The 20377-nt window shown below is 42.7% G+C and overlaps 1 protein-coding gene across 1 annotated transcript in view; it reads left to right on the top strand.

The window, feature by feature from the left end:
- The window catches only part of RFX7 (regulatory factor X7), a 50075-nt gene that overhangs the window by 9615 nt on the left and 20083 nt on the right, over positions 1-20377 (top strand). The window contains exons 2-3 of the mRNA XM_082290655.1: positions 12649-12682; positions 19799-19881. Of these exons, the coding sequence (XP_082146781.1) occupies positions 12649-12682; positions 19799-19881 (117 nt within the window). The remainder of the gene's footprint in view (positions 1-12648; positions 12683-19798; positions 19882-20377) is intronic.

The following is a 20377-nucleotide window of genomic DNA, read 5'->3' as shown; positions in this document are numbered from 1 at the left end:
TTTGAACATAATCTATCAGATTTTGGGAGATAGCTTGCTGAATCAAATAAAATATTTGGAAATGCTGGTGGTTTGTGTGTGTTTAATTACACTGGACAAAGGTTTGTCTAAATGCAGTTTATAGTGAATTTTCAGTTAAAAATTAATCTTGAACATCATTTTATCATTCAAAATAATGCCAAAATGCTGACCCATAAGATTTGGTAACCTATATAATTAAGTCTGTGTTCCACAAAGATATCCACACACCTATCTCTTATTGATTACTTCTGAGTAGAAGCCAGCTGTCTGATTACCCTGTAGATCCATGCCTGAATGTACTGAGTAGTCAGTTTTCAGTTAATAGCAGCTAAAAAAATGGTAATAGTCCTGAGCTCTAAGGCTAAGAATAAAAATGAAACACAAAATACTTTGTTGTGTTTAATATCAGTGAGTTTAAGCAGTCCCCATTTAGCTCTCATGGAACATATCTGCATGGACTGCTTCTTCTTCTTGCTAGCTTGCTTCTCTTGGAGGGGTCAGGAATGTGGGTTCATATATCACCATGGTTTGTACAATAAAGTTGGTGAGACTTGTAACTTAATTGAAAACCAAAGTTTACGTCATGCGTACCATGGTTCTGTGTGTGGAAGCCGTTCTGTGAACGCTTAAATCACCCATGTATGCACTGGGGTGCTGTTGGTGAGTAGCTCCAGCTGTTCAGGGTGAAAATACTTGCAGTGGTAAGTGTTTGCAGTGCAAAACTAATAATTATTTGTCACTTCACAGTGATTCTTGTCACTTTAGTGAAGTTCTTAGTTACTGCTGAGTACTTTAAATAGCAGTAGCTTTGTGGTGAGGTCCAGTGCAGGATCAGGAGATAGCTTGAGTGTGTTGTATTCTGCTGGAATTTGTCAAACTCGGGTGAGCTGCAGTTTTGTCTTGATTAGTTCAGCTGCTGAGCAAAGGAGTGGCAAAGCAGCATATAGTTCACCTTGAAAATTGAAATCAAACTGTGTTAATAATCAGGAAAGAACATTTTCATTCTCTTAATGCGGACATCTGCTCTCCCACTGGAATGTTTACACATGATGTGATTCACAGGAATGAAAATCCAGACTGATTAATTCTGTTGTGCTCTTAAGCAATGTCTCCTTCTGGAAGGACCCCTCAGACAAGTAATTGTGGGTGACATTAGCATGAAACTTTTACAGAAACATAATTCAGTGTATTGTTAGATGCTGAAAACGTGCTGCGGCCTACAGGTGAATGTCAACAGTGTGGCGACCTCAGTTAGTATTGCTTTAGAACTGCCTACATATATCTTAAATATAATTCTCTGGCGTTATGATTTTTGGAAAGTCAGAAGTTTAGTACAGCTTTTCTGAAATCTGATCTAGATTTAATCAAGGACAGCCTTTTCTGGTTTTGACTCTTTTACTAAGTAAGTTGTGGTGTAATTGTGCAGTTCCCTGGGATGTTTGGAGTATAAATGCTATGAATAATGAATCTATGCAAGTGTTCTGTAAGTTGTCTGAATAGGGCGCTAAACTCAGTGGCCTGTGTGGCTGTGGCTTCAGTACTTTGTACTAGAATGGGTCACATGCCCTCTGCTGCATTTTCAAAAGAAAACCATGACAATATGAAAACTTCTGAAATATATATCAACATGCTTATGGATGAGGCTGTGCCTGCAAAGCAGGTATGTTACTTGAGAAGAAAATGGCTAAGTTCTGAGGTTTTTGGGTCCTGTCCCCCTGGTTGCCTGTAGAGGCAGCAAACTGGCTGCACGCATTGTTCCCTGTTCTGAGGACTCAGAGAACTGAACGCTAAAGTTGTGGGTATTAAATACTCGTCAGATGCTTGCTGTTTGTAATTTCCATTCGTTAACAGGTTTTAGATGAAGTATTCTGATAGACTCACTTGTTCATTCATCATGGCTGCAGAGGCAGCCTGGCAGGAAAGGAGGCAGTGGGTGGAGTGGATGGTGTTGGCCTGCCCCACGCTGCAGGTTCTGCAGTGCTGCCCCGGAGCTCTGTGCTGCTCCTGTGGAGCTGGGCTGGCCTGATGGTTGCAGCCCCAGAGCTGACAAACATGATCCAGGTGGGAGCAGCCAGTCCTGCCTTGCAGGGCTGTTTAAGGTACCTGTTGGACAGTTAATTTGCCACCTAGGAGTGAGTGCAGTTGTGTTTAAACTCAGCTTTGTAGGTGCAAACTGATATTGATGCATGCACATATGAGCTTACAAGGCTTTAGGCTAATTAAATTTTGTGCAGCTTTAATTTTAAGCAAGTGCAGCTTACAGGTTTAGACAAGCTTTTGAGTCTGCAAGGAGACTAAAGTTTACCTGGTTTGTAGGCTAGGGGAACTCAAATGTTTCAAAATAAATCCATGAGAATTGGAGTAGCATGTGTTTGTAACTCTTCTGAAGGTACTAGTTTAGGGTTTAAAACCATTTAAAAAGCTGCCACGTGGATTATTTTTTCTATCCCCCAGAAGTAGAGGATGGAAAGCTGATGAGTTACATTGCTTTAGCATTCAGTGAACTGACCTTTGAGATAGGCAAGAGTCTTCTGGCTACTTGCAGCTCTTTATTTGCAGAGACCAGACAGTTTCTGTGCCTAGAGTGGGTTGAAGCTGATAAGCAGAGGTGAGTGAGAAGTGCTTCGGTGCAGGTGCAAGGCTGAAGGATGGATGGATGCCTGTAAGAACCTGTGGGAGGTCGTATGGTCACCATCAGGCAGCAGTGCCATGTTCATCCTGCATATGTTCAGCTTTAAATTTTCAGCTGACGATAAAAGTCAAGGACAGGAGAGGGTTCTGCAATGTACCAGTGAGCAACATGGCACAGGTTGGAGAGGGGAGTTGCCTTTCCTATGGCAGTGAAGCCATGTCCATCTAGCAGGAAAGAAGTGAGTGACCCTTTTAGTAGGCAGGCGCTTGGAGAGTGCATGTAGATACTCAGAGCATTACTCAGCACAGGGAAACCTAAGAGGTTGCAAGAATTGCATTCCGTGGGAGTCAGCAGAGTCAGTACAGGTTCCTCAAGTGGAAAAAAGGGTGCAGAGGAGCTGTGTGGTGGGCAGCTATGAGAGAAAAGGGAGCAAGGAGAAAGACGAATGCATGTGTCCAGAAATCAGGGCAGAAGCAGGGGTAATAGGATGTTGCAAGCAGCATTGGGAGGAGAGGGCTAGATAAAAGCTGGATTTGCTTGCAGAAAGACAGGCTGATGCCTATGGGGGAGCCGTTCAGTGTGGAGGGGAGAGATGGATCTCTGTGGCATGGAGGAGGGACAAAGAGTGTGCCAGGGAAACCCTGTGGGTTAAGCTGGGCCTCCTCAGTGCAGTGTCTGTGAAAGGCCTGGGCAGCCCCGGATTGCTTCTCTGCTTCCCCGTGCGTGCCAGGCCCAGGGAGCATCGAGATGGCAGTGCATTGTGGAGGCTGGGGCTCCTTTCCAGCCTGACAGTGGGACACCTGCAGCTGCTGACCCTGCAGGTGTTGGAGAGGGGATGGCTGTGTGCGGTGTTTGAGTGCTGGCTTGTCGTGACTTGAGCAGTGTGTGGGCTCGGCGGGGCAGGGGGGTCTTGTCTGCTCCCTCAGGATAAAGCCACAGAAGGGCTTGGAGGGGACTGGGTTGTGGCACTGCAAAACAGATGACACCCCTCTGGGTATCAAATGAATAGGGGAAATAAAAAGGTACAACCAGTAGCAGCAAATCTCTCTGTTAATAGAACATAACTAGGATAGCTGTGGGTCATGAAAATGTTGAAGGAAATAATGTGAAATAAAGAAGAAACACAGTTTTTATCAGCAGGCTCAAATCTGCCATCTGGGCACCTGTGCCAGCATTGGAAAACGTGTGGTAGGAAAGCCTTGCTGCTGCAGAGCTGCTGACACTGGGAGCTGTTCTGCTGTTCCGTTGGATTCCGCTGAGCTCTGAGCTATGTACAACAAACACAGCCCTATGCAGACTTGTACATTCATGGGTGTGTATTACGTGTAAACAGTGTAGAACTCTTCCTGTTTTCTCGCATGAGTGTTGTTTTGCTTTGCCATCAGCTGTCTGTAGCCACCATTTCCCAAGGGAAAGGCAGCAGAGGACCAGGTCTGTGCCCCGTGGCTGGCTGTGATGCACAGCAAGGTGCTGCCTTCCTCCTCAGCTTGTTGGCTCTGCAGGCATGGAAGGGAAACAATTTTGTGCATGTGTTTTATAGGTACACTTAATTTCCTGTTTGGTTTTCAAGTGCTGCTGAGGAGTGTCACCCCCTTGGTTTCACTAGGCATCCTTTTTGGAGCCATGTGGGACAAAGGCTGGAGAAGAATGCTGGTGTCTCATAGTTGGCTTTACAGCACCTCGAGTTCAGACCCTTAAGTAATAATGTGATGGGGCTTCTGCTGACCATGGCTGAAAATAGCACAGCAGATCTCTTAGCTATCTATAGACTGGATTCTGAAGCAACCAAAGGTTGATTTGTTTTTTCATAATTAGTTTTAAACCCAACAGTTTTCATTGTGGAATACGTGAGTTGTTGGAATGGATTATTTGCTGCTTAGCCACAAACCTGCATGTCTGGTGACTGTTTCCATCTTTCTGCTTTCAGTGGGACATTCCTGAGATAAAATTTCTACTGAAACAATCTTTTTTTCATACTGCTTTGTTGAGATCGTAGATTGTTAGTAATAAATATAGGCTGCGGCTCCTCTGAAGTCATATTATCTTCCCACATCCTGTACAGAGGGCACCGCATCCTTGGAACAGAATCTCCTGCCTGAATGTAACAATATGTACTGATTTTAATTCAGAGCAGTGCTGAAAGAACCAGGGTGAGAGCGGTGTAAAAGCATTTTCTTTGTCTCTTCTCAGAGTTCATTACAGTAACTTGTGGCTTTTACATTTAAATAAATGTAAAAAAACCCCCAACTCCAGGAACTTAAATGACTGTCTTGTTGGAATAGAGCACCTGGCAGTGTGTGGTTGTTGCAAGTTCTTCCCAGTTATTTTAAGAACAGTGGAACAAGCCTTTAGCATTGAATACAACTAGATTTCTTCAGAGAGCTGAAAGAGATGTTTATAGACCTACATTTCAGACGCAGGTATTCTGATGTCTGCTGGCTAATTATTTCTTGGCAGTTCATTACAATGGGCTACATTTGAGATTTGGGCATTTCATTAGCAGCCTTATCTTCCTTCTTTGTTCAGCTGTTTGTATAGTTGGCATTATTTATACTCATAAAATGATCATAGTGTCAGAAATGGTGAAGGGATTAAATTTTTATCCTCTATGAACTATTTTAATTGCATTTATTTTAGTAACAAGTATTGAAGTCACGTGTTTGACACATTTTAACCTGCATGAACTTCAAGGCATGCCTAACCACTACATTTTTCAGCACTGTGATATAGCATTGCTCCTTCCTGTGTCTGATGGAAAACTGGTCTGGCTTATTCTCTCTGGCAAGTGGAAGGAGGTGGATTAGGTTACAGGGAGGATGAAATAATTGCAGCTCACCCTTCTCATTGCACTCTTCTATTGGCTTGCTGAGTTTTTGCTTCCTGATTTTGCTGAGGGTGGTTTGCCTGGGACTGAGTAGGAATCTGCCTTCAAACTGAAAGAGACAATATTTACCAGTTGGTGAATACCTGCTTTGTTTATTTTTTGAGGCCTGCAAGTTGGACACTTTTCTACATTTCCAGTGGACACTGCTCTATTTTTATACTTCAGGGAATTAACGGTACTTCATCATGATTCTAGGATGCAATTATGGTCCCTGTGGCTTTTATATGGAATAAAAGTATATCTGCATTTGAATCCTGAAAGACCTAATTTGTCCTGTATTAAATGTTTTGCCGCTGTTTGCCTGTGTTTGTGCTAGGCTCAAGTGCCTGGTGTCTGGGGCATGACACTGGATTTTCCCGGGGGAGGGAGCAGTGCAGGCAGGGACAGAGCCCCTAGGTGGCATCAGAAGCCACCTGATTTTTGGCTGCTGCACGCCCGAGGGTGAGAGATGTGGATGGGAGGGGAGTCCTGGCCCTGGGGTGCAGGGCCTTGCCCGGCTGGGGTGTGCTTTCCTTTCTCAGTGCCCTGTGCTAAAGCTCTTACACCATTAGCTGAGCAGTATGGATAGTCGTCATTTTGCTAATTCAAACATGTTTCAACCTTGTGCAGCTCTGCTTTCTAAATATTTAATTGAAATGCTTTTACAGCCATTTTACTTCTTTATCACCGTGAGCCAAGCCAGACAATGTAACATGGCATATGTTAAGATGTTAATTGAGTAGCAGCACACATAGGCGGCTGTTTCATAATTTTCTCCTTAGATGATCCTTGGCTCCAGTTTAACATTTCTTTGTGCTTCTGAGTGGAAGGTTATATAAAGATATATTTAGAGCTGTTAGTCTAAGAAAGAGAAGCATTAATTCAGTAAGATTAAGAATTAAGAGCTGATTCCTGCAGGCGCTGCTGGGACACAGTGCTTGTCGTGGTAAGGATGTGATAATAGTACCTTTCTGATAGTACCACTTACTGTAATGGGGTTGGTAATCCTTTTATTGAGTGGTTTCTCACAGCATGCGGAGTAAATAGAGATTTTTTTTTTTTTTTAATGTCACCTGATGTCATCAGAGTTGTGGAATTCATATTGAATCTTTCCAAAAGGATACGTGGTCAGTTTAATAATGACCCACCCTATTTTAACATGGCTTTTAGAAACATGACTTTGCCGAAACTGTCACTGTTGGTACTTTGTAGTGCAGTCTGACTTGCTTTCCTTGGGGACTTAAGTGGGTTTTTGCAAGAGGCGAGGAGGCAGCAGGATACTGCACAGGAGAAGGAGTTCCCGGGTGTTGTCAACACCCGAATGCCTCCTGTGCCTTGGAGACACGTGCCTGGCAGTGCTGCTCAGGTGCTACTGCTCCCGACAGGAGCAGCCCTTCCAGACTACCTGTAGGCCCTGTTGCTAAGAGGTTTGACAAACAGCCTGTGGGGATGGTTTGGGGGAACAACTGATACAGTGGGAAATGGAGGCTTTTCAGAGGCTTTCCTCAGTAATTTTTGACAGGCCATGTGGCCAAGACAATCCTCCTTGGCAGACAGCTCTAACTGCTGTCTTGGGTATCCTTCTGTTGTGGAAGGCTTGTTTTCAGGTGTGAGTAAAATACCAGGGCAGCAGTGTCACCATGCACTGTCAGGGTTATGTGCGCTGCATGTGAGCCACTCAGAGGTTTTCTGTGGCCTGAACAGATCCTGGTGGGTTTTTGATTTTGTTTTGGTTTTTCCATTTTTTCAAAGAAAGTTTATTTTATAACTTTGTAAACATTTTCTCTCTCAGATGGCTGAAAGGGTGGTTTGCAGTCTAACGATAACTAGGTAACTGTGCCCACAGTAAGTAACTGCACACTAGGCTTTTCCATTAGTTGCAACTTTTTGCTATAAGTCCTGCATGTTGGGTAATAATGTAACTTAATACACCAGTACTGGAAACTGGAAACCTGCAGAGGGGGAACCCTTGCTGTCTGGTCAGGAGTTATGCCCTCCCTTCCTGATGTATGGCTCAGCTCTCAGCAGTGACGGAAAGTAGTTCCTTTTCATCAATTGTGTTATGGTTTGGCAGAAATAATATTTTCTCTGGGCTGTCCAATGAGTGCCAAGCACATGAAGCACAGCTATACGGAGGCTGGTTTTGGGAGGATTTTTCAGTTCATGCAAATATTTTCAGTCTTGGGCTGAATGGGATACAGAGTATCTGCGGCAATTTCACTGAATGCACCAAACTTCTAATGATAATATCACTCCAGGCTTCCAACATTTGACCACCCACTCAAACCATTACTAAATTTTGCACAATAAATTGTAGCTCCACTTCTCTTCTGAGTTTGGTTGAACTGGATCTGTTGTTGACATATTCCTCCATTTGAGGAATGAGTCCACTGCCAGTGCCTGAATGGTGAGAGCCAGGTCTTGTGTGACTTTTGGGGTTGGGAGATCTCTCCTGACTGAACAGAACAGTGGTGTCCTGGAGGTGCTGCTGTCCCTCATCAGCCCGTGAGCCCCTTTGGCAGCATCCTGCTCTGCACACGTGTCCCAGGAGAGGAGCTGTGCTGCGGGGTGGGTGTTGAGAGGTGTGTTCACTGTGCTTCCACAGTGTTGGTTATGCTGCTGCCTATCATAGGGGCTGAATGCTCCCAACTGGAAAGCTGCTAAGGGTTACTTTCAGTGCTGTGCAGGCTTTGGGAAGGCTCAGGGTTAGCTAGGCAGTAGCTAATAAACTTGAGGGCTTTCTTTTACTTCTTCCAATGACCTCCCTTCTGCTCTTACAGACAGAAGGCTTCTCTTATCCCTTGTGGTTATATGGCTTCTAGTATTTGCAACATTAAGGAGGTACTTGGTGTGCTCAGAGGAACTGAATTCTGCCACTTCTGGTAATACAATAGTCCCAAATGCTCAGTGCAATTCAGCTGCCTATTCCTGAAAGTAAAGTATTGCTTAATTAGAGGAAGGTTGGCAGCATCTGGTTTACGCCACTTGAAAAAAGAATTGCATCTCCTTGCCTTATCTTCCTGCTTTTTTCCCCTCTCTCTCCATCAGTTCAAGGTAAACTCAGCAGCTCACCTGGGAAGAGAACGCACTCCTCATTTTGCCCATGCCAAGTTAGGGCTGTTCTGAGCAGAAATACATAAATAGGTCAGGGAAAACAGAAATGCATACTTTGGCAGAAGATAGAAGAGGAGTTTGAGGAAATACTTTCATCTGATTTCTCCCCGTCTCATTCTCCCAAAGATAATTTCGGGAGTTTGTCTTCAGCATTTAGAAACTTCAATTGCTACAGCCTTCAAAAATTACCTTCAAGAATCCTTCAAAGGTCTTGGTCCTAAAAGTCAAAAGCTGAGGCTTTTAAGGTGGGCTGGAGCCTTTCCTGTAAGGCTTTTTCTGCAGACCCAAAGCAGCCAACACATGTTCCCTGGGAAGTTGTAGGTCTGGGGTTCTCCATAAAACTCAGCAGCTTTTGCAGGGAGCTGCTCTGCGTGGCTTTTTCGAGCACAGCCTAAGAAACCTCCTTTCTCTGCTGTTTTACTGATTACTAGAAGTGGGGTGCATGTTTTTGAGTGGCTGATGGGTCGGTGACTAGAGGTGACCAAAGGTGACCAGATTGATTCACACTGGTGGTGTTTGGAGCAGAACTGACATTTTTTGAGGACCGTTGCTGTAGACAGTACAACAAGGCACACTCAGTGTGCCTTGACTTTGAAACAGTCAATAGGATGGTACCCACTGAATAAATGTATCATTGTTGTGATAGCATCTCTAATTTTTGGTTGGAGAGGGGCACATGCAAGGTTTTGATATTAAATCCTATGCTCCAAGGTTCTTGTGTTGCGTCATTGGGCACAAGTTGGTAAATCCAAGGCAGCTGTAAAAGCAGCCACCTTTGTTACTACTCACAAGAGACAGCTACCCCCAGAATCATAAATCTTGTCCTGGATAAAACTGCATGAGGTAGCCTGAATTAAGTTTTGTATCAAGTAAGTGAACTAGTTTAACTGGAGGGAGACTGTCATCATGAAGAGCTACATAAGAGAGAGTAACACCAGCTGCACTTCTAGATGGGGGTGAATCTCTATGAGCCCCCAGGAGCAGCTCTGGGAGGAGCAATGCTGGCTGTGGGCTTAAGGTGCAGTTTGTGAGTTTCCAACGGGCTCAGGTTCTGAATAGATTCAAATGGTTATTTTCATTAGAAAAGAACATCATTCCTGCTACCCTCCTGCAGCTACTCCTAGGCTTACAGCAAAGCATGTGGGTAATGGCCTCTAGATGTTAGAAATGGCTCTGTGTAGGGCCTGATTCAGCCTAGTTGTTAGGATTGCTGGTTGCAGGCACTGTAATTGCAGTAGTAATTAGGTAAGGGATGCACTTGACAGAGACAGAAGCAGCCTTACTTGTAAATGAAACTTCAGCTTTCAAAGCATGTATGTCCTATTAGTGAAGAAGAAGCAGGGCAAAATAAACAAAGGTGGCAGATATAATCCGGGATGGCTGTCCCCTTCCCACCTTTATCACTTGTCCTTTTATCTCCTGATGTGATGTCCTGCAGTGTCACCAAATGGAGTGTTTCTGTACAGTGTTCAGGACCATGAGAAGGTCACTGTCCCAGTACCATCCCAGTCAAAGGGCTCGTTCCTCAGAGTTGCCACTGCTTGATTTTGATGTGGATCACCTCCACTGGAAGGGAAATAAGAAGCATTTTAATCGTTAGGCACAAGCTTAATAAAATGAAACAATGTTAACCTGTGCTCTGGTTAGGAAGCAAGAAACCTCAGTTTACCACTAACAGATTTTAATTATGTCCTCCCAGTATACTCGAGACCATGGAGCAGGAGATGAAAAAAATTGCTTTCTAAATAGAGATCACACTTATCCCTGCTGAGGCAGTGGGACCTTTCCTTTTTAAAATGTCACAATATCTGCTTGCAGATTGGAGGACATGAACTTGACTGTCCTTTTCGTGCCACCAGTTGATGAAAAGGAAACATAGCGAAGCTGTATTTACTGGCCCTATTATTGCTCCTCTGCTGCAGCTTCTCAACACTGTTGATCAGTGCTGTAGGAGCAGAGATCACAGCTGGAAGAGCCTGAACTAAATTTGAGAGTTTATATTTCCTGACTCAGACTGATATTTGGAGATAAAAGGACAGCTCTAGGGATCTCCTGTCCAGCTGCCTTCTGGCAACTTGCCTCTTTCTCTTTGCAAGAAGAAAATGTTAATGCAAATAGGCATGCTGATGCTCAGTTTGGCAGAAGGGAAGCTGTGCTGGCTGGAGTGTGCTCTCCTGAAAAGCCCAGTGCATGGTGTTGTCTGCAAGTCTGTAGAGGCTGTATTTGGGCTAAGTTTGCTATATCTTTACCCTGCATCCCCTTGTCCTTTATGCACTCTTTCTGCATAAGCTATCATGTGAAGCTGTAGAAGAGGTTTAGGTAGAAGAATGAGTACACAGGCCTGATTCTTGTTGCCTGCTGCTTTGTAGGAGAGGCCATTGATCTGTAGCAGCATGGGGACTGTGAGACCGTGCTAGGGGTTGGAGGCAGCGAATAGGTGGAGTCTGGGGTGAAGAAGTGCTGCTGGAGCAGCTGTGTCCCCATGAATTTGGTCAGCTTTGGGTCAGACACACACCCTGGCAAAGTTCAGCAGCAGCAGGTTTCTGTGCTTGGTGTCCTTTGACTTTTCTGGTAAAACGGTGGTTTTTGATGAGTGAAATGACATTTAGGTTCCCTTCTTCAGTTGCTACAGTATATGTGAGCATCTTTTCCAAGGCAAGGCAAAGCTTCCATTTTACTGTCCTTAGTATTCCCTGTTCTTAAAAATCCCCAGCAGCTCTGCTTTACTGTCTCTTTGGTGTTCTGAGTGTCTACCCACCTGATGGCTTCTCCTACACAAAGTCAGCTGGAGGGGATGTCTGCTGACGTATCTACTTCAGTGAACTTGTAAAATATTTTTACCTGTTGAAATATTTTACTGTATTCTGTCACTCTAACATGAGCAGTTCTTGTATGGGAAGGGGCATCACTATTAGCAGCCTCTACAAACCAGATTTTTAGACTGTCTTGTTCCGAAATGGAAGTCATGTAACAAGCAGGACAACCAAATTCCTGCCTCTGAGCATTTAATGCAACAATAGATGCTGGTTCCTGTCACCACCAGACACTAGAGGCGTTTGTTTTGCTCGTTTCTTACAGTTTTAGTAGATCCATCAGCTGCCTTAGTCTAGCTTTGTATGTGATAGCATCCATACAGAAGTAAAATAACTTCCATGAGATGTTTTGTTGTGTGAGGAGATTGAATTATGTTTTATTTCACTAGGAAAAGAATTGCTCTCTGAACTCAGAAAGATGGTTGGTTGATGCTTGTTCAGTGTTCAGGTGTTCAGACTGGGGTTTTCTGTATGGGAAACCTCCTGCTCCCCTTCAGAGCAGTGATAAAATGCCTCCAACTAATGCTGTCAGTCCAAGCATGTGAAGTACAGCACCCTTAAGAAACACAAAAGCTGCTCATGGGTGTGGATATAGGAAGTATAATAAGTTCCATACTGTTTGCCCACCTTGGCACATGCACTGAGGTCATTCATGGCACATTTCAATTCAGTCCCCACCCAGTGTCATCTTAATAAGCCGACTGGGAAGTAGAGAGATTAACTTGGAAAACTCCAAAGTTAACAGTGGAATAATAGTTGTGTGCCTTGTAGCAGCTCTTTGGAAAGCTAGAAATAAATGCTTTGAAGTGGTGGGATTTACTGTAATATGGGGAGAGGGGGATGTTAATTGTGTTTACGGATAAACAAGTCAAGTGCATTTGAATTGTGTAAGAGCTACAATAAAAATAGTGATATCCATCCTGGCTGCATTGCAACTTGGGATAATAGCTCCCAGTTGCAATGGTATTTCATTAAAAAAATACAGTTCTTATGTAAAAGAACAGAACAGCAAGAATTCTAATAGTTACGTTTGGGTGACTTTCTATGTAAAAATAGCTGACTGAGTATTATTCTGTAGACTAGCAGGATATTTCAGAGCAAGATATAAAGCCTGTAGTGCAGTGATAGAAATTCTAATATGTAATGTTTTTGTCATTGATTTTAGACTAATTCAGTATTTCTTTTCTCTCTTCCCTCACATCTAGCAAAACTGTACAATCTAAAGTGGACTGCATTTTGGTAAGTACAACTCCAGAATGCTTTTCAATATTTAATGAGCTGCAGGACCAAAATAGATGACTCTGGAGACTGACAGCTATTATGAAACCTTTCCTTAACAGTACTTCAAGGTACTACCACTAAATGTGATCAAAATTAGTTACCATCTCAGGTACCTTCCCAGAAATGTGCAACACTACAGGTCCTGTTAACTCTGCTGTGCTGCTTAGGGCAGAGAGATCGTTTTTTGAAGAGGGGAAAGGCCCTTGGATTGCAAAAACATCATCTTCATTTGTGCATTAAAATAACAGGATCTAGGCAGTGATAAGAGATTATTTTTGGGAAGCGTTAGTTCACAAAGAGGTTTTATTTGGTTTTAATAGTGAGTAGGTTGCGAGTTTCTTTAAATCAGAGTCTGGAGTTCATAAATCTTAGGACTGGAAGGGACTGCTTATCCTGACTTTCTGCCTTCAGCACTTCATCCAGAAGTACCAGTGGATAAGATAAAAAAGTGTGATAGACAACCACCTGGATACTATCAAATAGTATGGCTGAGTTAACTAAGAGTACTCCTCAAAGTCACATTATCAAAGGCTAATTCAGACAGTACTGAATTCTCTTGCCTTAAAATGTCTTAATTTACTGTTGTATAAGATTTAAAGCTGTATTGTGTTGCAAACAAACTTTGGACCCCATTTAACCTCTGTTTAAAAGTTCTTGGATGCACCCAATGTAAATAGGGATGCAGAATGTAATTTTTTTCAACTTTATTCCTCATTGACATTTGTGAACACCAAGCACGTGCCTTAAGATCTTAACTGTTTTGTATGTGAGTCTTCAGTGCATTTGTAAAACTTTTAACACCAGGTATTTCTGTAGAAAAAAAATGGGAATTGGTGTAGGTGTTTCTAAGTAGCATTGGAGAGGGAGTAAATAAATAGGAGATTAACCAGTCATCTGCTTTTGTCAGTCTGTTTTAAGAAAATGGAATTACACTAGGACTATTTTTGCATTAAATTATGCAGATTTATGGACTTTATGTACTGAGGTAGGGATTGTCAGTTTGTGTGAGGGTACTGGGTAGGTCTCATCCATTGGATTGACAGAGAAGTCTTGGACACAAAGCCGTCTCCATGGCTTGACTTGGAACAGAGCAGCAGTATCCTGATGATCTAATTTTCTGTTCCAGATGCCTCCTTGTCTGTCCTGCTGATGAGTTCAGAGGAGTCGTGTCAACAGTGGAAAAGCCACTCTAGGTTAGCAAAGGTAGATCTAATGCTGTTCAGGTAGTTTAAAAAAGAAAAATCCAAGATCAGAATAGTTTGACGAAATCAAAATTTAGGTGAATTCTAGCAAAATGGTTTCTGTGTTTTTAGGTGCTTTGGAAAGCTGCGAGCTGCAAGACAGAATCTAAAAGCACATTGAACTGAAAAGCTGTGGCTGTGTAGCTCTGAATCCCTCTTTTGGTAGCACCAGTCACAGCCCCCATGTGCAGAGCTACACACAAATGTTCGTAGGCTGCCAAGTTCAACACAGTTCAGCAAGAACTAGGAAGAAACAGAGGTTGGTGGCAACAGTCTGTTGTGGAGGTCGCCCATAGCAGAGGGCTGTGGAAAGCAGCCAGTGCAAGGGCACTGGGACTGCAACTGCTCATACAAGAGTCTAGAGTTACCTGCCTTTCACTTGTTACACTGCACCACTCACATTCTGACATACTGTCAGTTTCTAGGAGATCATAAGAAAATCATTGTATACTGTGCAATCCAAAAAAGATAATTAGCAAGAATTGTGGTGTAAACAGTCATTAAAAATTCATTATAACATCTTTTTAACTGTAGTAAACATGTCTAGCAGTAGATTCTCTTAAGACTTTGCTTGTTATATTTGTAGCCACATACTAAGTGAACTTTTGAACCCGATTTTTAGACTGGGCTGCTCCATATAATCACTCAGCAAGAAGGCCAAGGTTTCTTTCCTTAGTCCTCTGGAAAGAGGTCAGTGCTGGTGTGAGAGTGCTGGATTGATGGCCATGGAAACCAGAGCTGCTGGTGGTGCAGGGTGTGTTGGGGCAGCGTCCATCGGTCCTGTGGCAGCAAAGGTGCCACTTGTCTGTTGGGCCCTACAGGAGACAGGCAGAAGCTCTATGAAGCCTTGGCAGCTATGCTTGGGCACTGTCAGAACAAAGCTGCCATGTGTTTTTGGGGCTTGTTTGGAATGTTTAGCACCTGAAATATGTTTCTGCTTCTGCTCAGATAAAGCATATCAAATGTATTTGTTAGATGCTTTCTAGAATAAAAGGGTGTTTACAGTATTAGTTATTTTCTGTCTTGGTAGTATTTCAGACAAGCCATCTGACCTAGAGTAACTTATTTAACCTTTGCTTTTTGTTTCTCTATTCATAGAGTGGGGAGATGATTGCTTGACTACTTCGCTATTTTTAGTTCTAGTTGTTAAATAATAGATGTTTGTTCTGCTGAAGTATGACAAATTTTAGGGCCTTTCCGCCCATAGGTGCAGGTTACATTGCCATTGGCACAGCCTTTTTTACTTTGATTAGAGTGTAACTATAAATACTCAAAGTGTGGAAAGAAATAGTTAGAGCAGTCCATGCTCTCTAAAACAGTAGTCTTGTGTAAAGCTTGCAGAGTCCCCCTGGCCTTCAGCTCTCCTTACCCAAACTCGAGGACAGAAATAACCTGTAATTCTGCTTTCATTATGGACATTTGAAATAGTTCAAATTTGAATGACATTTGCACTGTGTACACTACAGAAGTTGCAGGTCTTCTGACTGTTCCTTAGTATATTCTTCCTCTATCTTATTTAAAGTTTGGCCTGACTAGGTAAACAATCCAGAAAAAGCACATGCTTATTTTCTTGTCAACATAGGAGTTGTCCTATGGTAATCCCTTTTGACAACTTTAAAATGAAGCTTGACTAATGTTTGTAACCTGACAGTAGATGAGCAGTCAGAGAAAACAAGAAGGAGAGAACCAATCCACCAAGGTCAGGAAACCTGAAAGATATTAGTTGATTTTGGGGACTCATGTTCAAATCTCTAGGTTCTCTGGTTCAAGCAGAAACATGAATAAATTCTGTTTCCTGAAACACAGATGAAGTTCTTAACCTCATTCTACGCTGAATAGGTCTTTGTCTCTTTGTGTTGCGGAAACCTGCAGTGGCAAGTTAGTGTCTCCCAGAATGGAAACAGATATCAAACCTGGTATTTTCATTAAAAAAACCCCTACCCCACAACATTTTGGTCATCCTGGTTTATTTCACAGGTGTTTATTTTGCTCAATCAAAATGCCTGTTAGAAGGAAAAAGAAAGTTGCATCTGTTTCTATGAAAATCTTGTTCTATGTCAGTCTTAGGCAGCAAAAGGCCATTCATTTGGAGCAGATCTGTGTGGCCACTGATTTGTGGTTTAATTTGTTTGCTGCTTATTTTAAGCATTTCTGTAGTTACCTATCTATATTTGGTAACTGTCAAAACAGAAATAGCAGATATTTCTGTTCCTTTATATGTTACTGAAAGTCTTTGCTTAGCTGTGACTTGAGGTTTCTAATTCCTTGTTCTTAGTTTTTCTGTCTCAGAATATAAGATCACTGAGATATTTTGAGTACTTGATAGATTTTTGGCTACATTGAAGCCAAGTTGGGAAAATCAGTATGAGCAGTGCCTTCTCCCCGTCTTCATTGAATCTTCCTTTGTTTTATATGGTTGCAGTTGCAGGAGATAAAGGTAACATGTGAAGAGCAAGAGTACCAGAGGCGATGCTTTGTGCTGGCTTTATACCTCAGTCCTGCAAGCAGTTTAGCATGCTTGTGCATTTTTCTAATGCAACTTCAAGAAATATGATTTATAAGTAGCCTTTGGAGAATTAGACCGTCTTCATCTGATGTGATAGAACCTGTCAATCAAGGTCAAGATACTTCAAGCAGGATTTTTACTTAGATCCTTTTAAGTAGCAGAAAAGGTTTCCCCAGACATTGCACAGGCTCTGTGGTTTTTAGAACAGTAGCATAAACTTCAACGGGCTGAACAAAGGGGAGTTTGTCCAAGATGGTGCCAGCATCACGTTCTTCCTTTTGATGCTGTGACCCTCTTCCACTCTAATGACCTATTTTTTCCACTCTATTGACCTATTTGGAGATTGGGGAGGGAATTTATAGTATATTTTGTGTTCTTGTTTCTTTTTATTTATTTCCACATGCATGCAGCCTAGCACAAAGAAAAACTCGGAATGAATGAACCTTTTTCTTGGTCAGTTAGTAGGCCAACTGAAGTGTTCCTCCAATTTCCCAGATTCCGTGATTCTGATTACATTAAAAAATTGGAAAGTTTTGATGCTTTGAACAATTGCAGTAACTGCAGTTACTACTGAATTCACCAGACCTTTAGCATTGAGAACTGGTGGATGTCAGCTGAGATTGAAGAAGAAACTGTACTTAACAAGACTAACCAGGTTTTGAGGGTTTCAGGAATGTGTCGAGAAAGCAGCCTAAACAAAACAACGTTTAACAAATTTTAACTAAACAAAATGCAGTGTTTCCTGAATGTACTTGCACTGACTGTCACACTCCATCTCCTTGCTGCCGCTTCTTCAGTTTTAAGATGATTTTCTCTAAATAGATTCAGTCTCATCTAATAAGCTTAAGTTTATCTAATTATCACCCAGGTAGGATTACCTCTGTGAACTGCCTGTGACTTCTCTTAACTCTCCTGTTCTGAGGAGGTCCTGCCTTCCCAGGGCTTCTCTGCTACTGTTACTGAAAGCTGAAGGACTTGTGCAGAAAGTGCTGCCTAGGGCCAGGCATGGAAAGGAGTGGGGTGTGAGTGCAAACAGTGAGATACCATCACTCTCCAGCTGCCTCTGCTAAAGATGTAAGGAAGCCATAATCCTCAGCCACCTCATCTGTAGGGATGCAGTTTTGCTCATGGGAGAGTCACTGGCTCACTCACATCCTTTGAAAAAGGCTCTGCTGACATAATCCCAGTCAAATCTTTCCCTTTTTGTTGGGGGTTTTTGAAGTTTTGTTTTTCTTTAATTAGGGGGGTTGACAGGTGGGACCTGTGTAGTAGAGTGGCTCAGACAGGGCCCTTCACGCAGCCCCTTCCTCCTGCCATGACACAGGAATGGCTTCAACTGCGGTGGGCACTGAGACTACTGCAGTGTATTTTGATAAAAGGTTTAATATTTCCTCTAAACCCTTGCCTTCTGTGTTGTGCTTGGGCACATTAGATTTGGAAAGGAGAACTTGTCTTCCACTTCAGTGTTGGAGTCATGGGGAGGGTGGGGGAGGGGGGCAGGATTTATTTTGCCTGGGATGCTTTTGTCTCATGGATTAGTGCTTACCATGCAAGGTAATCCTACCCAGAGAGTGCCCTTTGGTGTGCTGCTTGGGCTTTTGCCATTTAAAACAAAAAGAGCTAAGTTCCTTGGACAAGAGAATGTCTAATAATGAAGAAAAAATTTTCTTGTTAAATTTCTGTCTTCTCAAAAATTATTAATTTTCTGTAAATTCTTTCTTTGGAGTACATTGACTTTGCAGTAATGGGCTTGCTAAAGTAAAACCCACCAGTTTAAATGCTGTGATTCATACAGGAAAGGAAGAACAGAGAATTTGACAAAATGCACCCATTATTAAGAAATACCTCTCTGGATACTTGGCGGTCTGAGTACCCCTGTGGTGTAAGCTGCTGCAGAGCCACACAGGAATTGGTGTCAGCAAATTTCAGGAGTTTGAGGAAAAAACCCCCAACCAAATGGTGTAGTTTGATGCAGCTTATAAAAGCAGCACATCCAGTGTCTGTTACCTGTGTGCTGCTGGAAGTGTTTCTCTTGGCTCTGGGAAGGTCTGTTGCATCGCTGGTGGCCCCATTCTGTGCAGCAGTTCTGCAGTGTGGTTTGCTCGCCGGGATTATTGAGGCCCTGCGCTCTCCCAGCATCCTTCCCTGGATACTGTGTCCCACCAGTCCTTTCCCAGGGTCTGGGGTTAGGGAGGAGGAAGTGGGACCTCCTCTTTCTGGTACTGTTGTCAGTTTTGTCCCAGTAAGGTTGGTCTGGACGTGACTGGGTCTGGTAGGGAGCCCCAGTTTAAAGTGAAGTTTATGTTTTTAGTTTCCCCACTCCATTCTGCTGAAGTGAGCCACTACGTGTTGGTCCCTCCTCTTTTCTCTTCCTTCTGGAAAATGTTACATTGGCAGTAAGACACCAGTAAAGACAAAGAGAATTAGCAGTAATCCAGAAGCTGCATTCTGACTTAAAAAAGGATCATGTGAGTCTCCAACTCTACTGATGGTGCACTGCCTTAGGCACTGCTTCTGTAGCATCTTCCTGAAGGAAACCCCCTGTGCTCCCTGCTGCATGGCTTTCCTTGCACTGCTGCCAAGCAAGCCCTGAGCATCTTACCTCAACTGATTTTCCTTCTATTTCTAAGTCCATGTAGCTGGTTTCAAATGACCAAAAGCTGGTCTCTGTGTAGCAATCACTGGCTGCGTACACTGGGTAAAACTGCCCCTCATGTCTGATCCTCAGCTGGTGTCCTCTGGAGGACTCTGGCATCACTGAGATGGATGTTAACTGAAGGGCTTGTGTGCACTAACAGTTTCAAATAACTGATTTCCAGAGGAAACAAAGAAATACATGTGTATATAGATAGGTTTTAAAATGACTTCATTAAAGCCTGTGACACTTAACTATTAGTAAATATAGTGGATCACTGTGTCAGGTCTGGTATTCCATGTTGTTACATCATAGCTGGATTCTCAGAGGTGCTTCATGTGTGCTTTGACAAGACCAAGTTTTCGCGTTACGTGTCTGGTTACAGAAGTGATCCGTTGTTGACATTTTTTCAGATTCTACTTTTATTGCATGTGAATTTTGTAATTGTAACAAGTGCTTTCTGGTGTGTGATGATGTGCAAATAAAATAGGAAATCACATCTCTAGTCACATAGTGCTCACAGTCATGTTCTTTCATGTAAGTAAATATATTCGTGTTTGAAATTACATTATTTAGGAATACACTTGTCAGATGACAGTTTTTAGCTGTCAAGCTCAACTATTCTTATTTGCTTTTTTCTCCCCTGCCTCTCTCCACCTTTTGTTTTTTCCAAACCAAAACACCTTATCTAGCAAGAAGTTGAGAAGTTTACAGATCTAGAGAAACTCTACCTCTACCTTCAGCTGCCTTCGGGTCCCAACAATGGAGACAAAAGGTATGTGTGTGAGTGGAAGGGTGAGCAGCTAGTACTGAAGAGTTACTTTACTTCCTGTGGCACTTAACTGCTGAGGAGTCATTCACATGACGTTGGTAGCAGAAGCAACCTTTATTAAACATTAAGTACTCTTGTTTTCCTGAAGATCAGGTGTTGGGATTTTTTTAGGTTATTTTATTGCATGAAAAGGTGTAATTATAAATCTCCTAAAATGCAGGAGTCATCAGAGAAAGTGTTTCACAGTGTAAGTGTAATTGTTCCTTCACTGTTTATGTATGAAGTCATAAAATAGCAACACAAATGTGATGGTGGGTGAAAGAAAAAACTGATGGTATTTCTGGTAATGCTTGTTTGACTAAAGGAAGTTCTAGAAAACCAACCTGCAGATCAGTGTCACAAAATAAACGTGTTCCTGGTAGGATGGTTAAAGGCAGGCAGGTGCCTATAGGAAGCACATTGAATATCTCCTGGGAAAACTGGGTGATTCCAGAGGACA

Source organism: Coloeus monedula, assembly GCF_965178545.1.
Source record: "Coloeus monedula genome assembly, chromosome: 14".
In the NCBI taxonomy this organism is placed as follows: Eukaryota; Metazoa; Chordata; class Aves; order Passeriformes; family Corvidae; genus Coloeus; species Coloeus monedula.
This window is presented reverse-complemented; position numbering and strand designations above follow the sequence as displayed.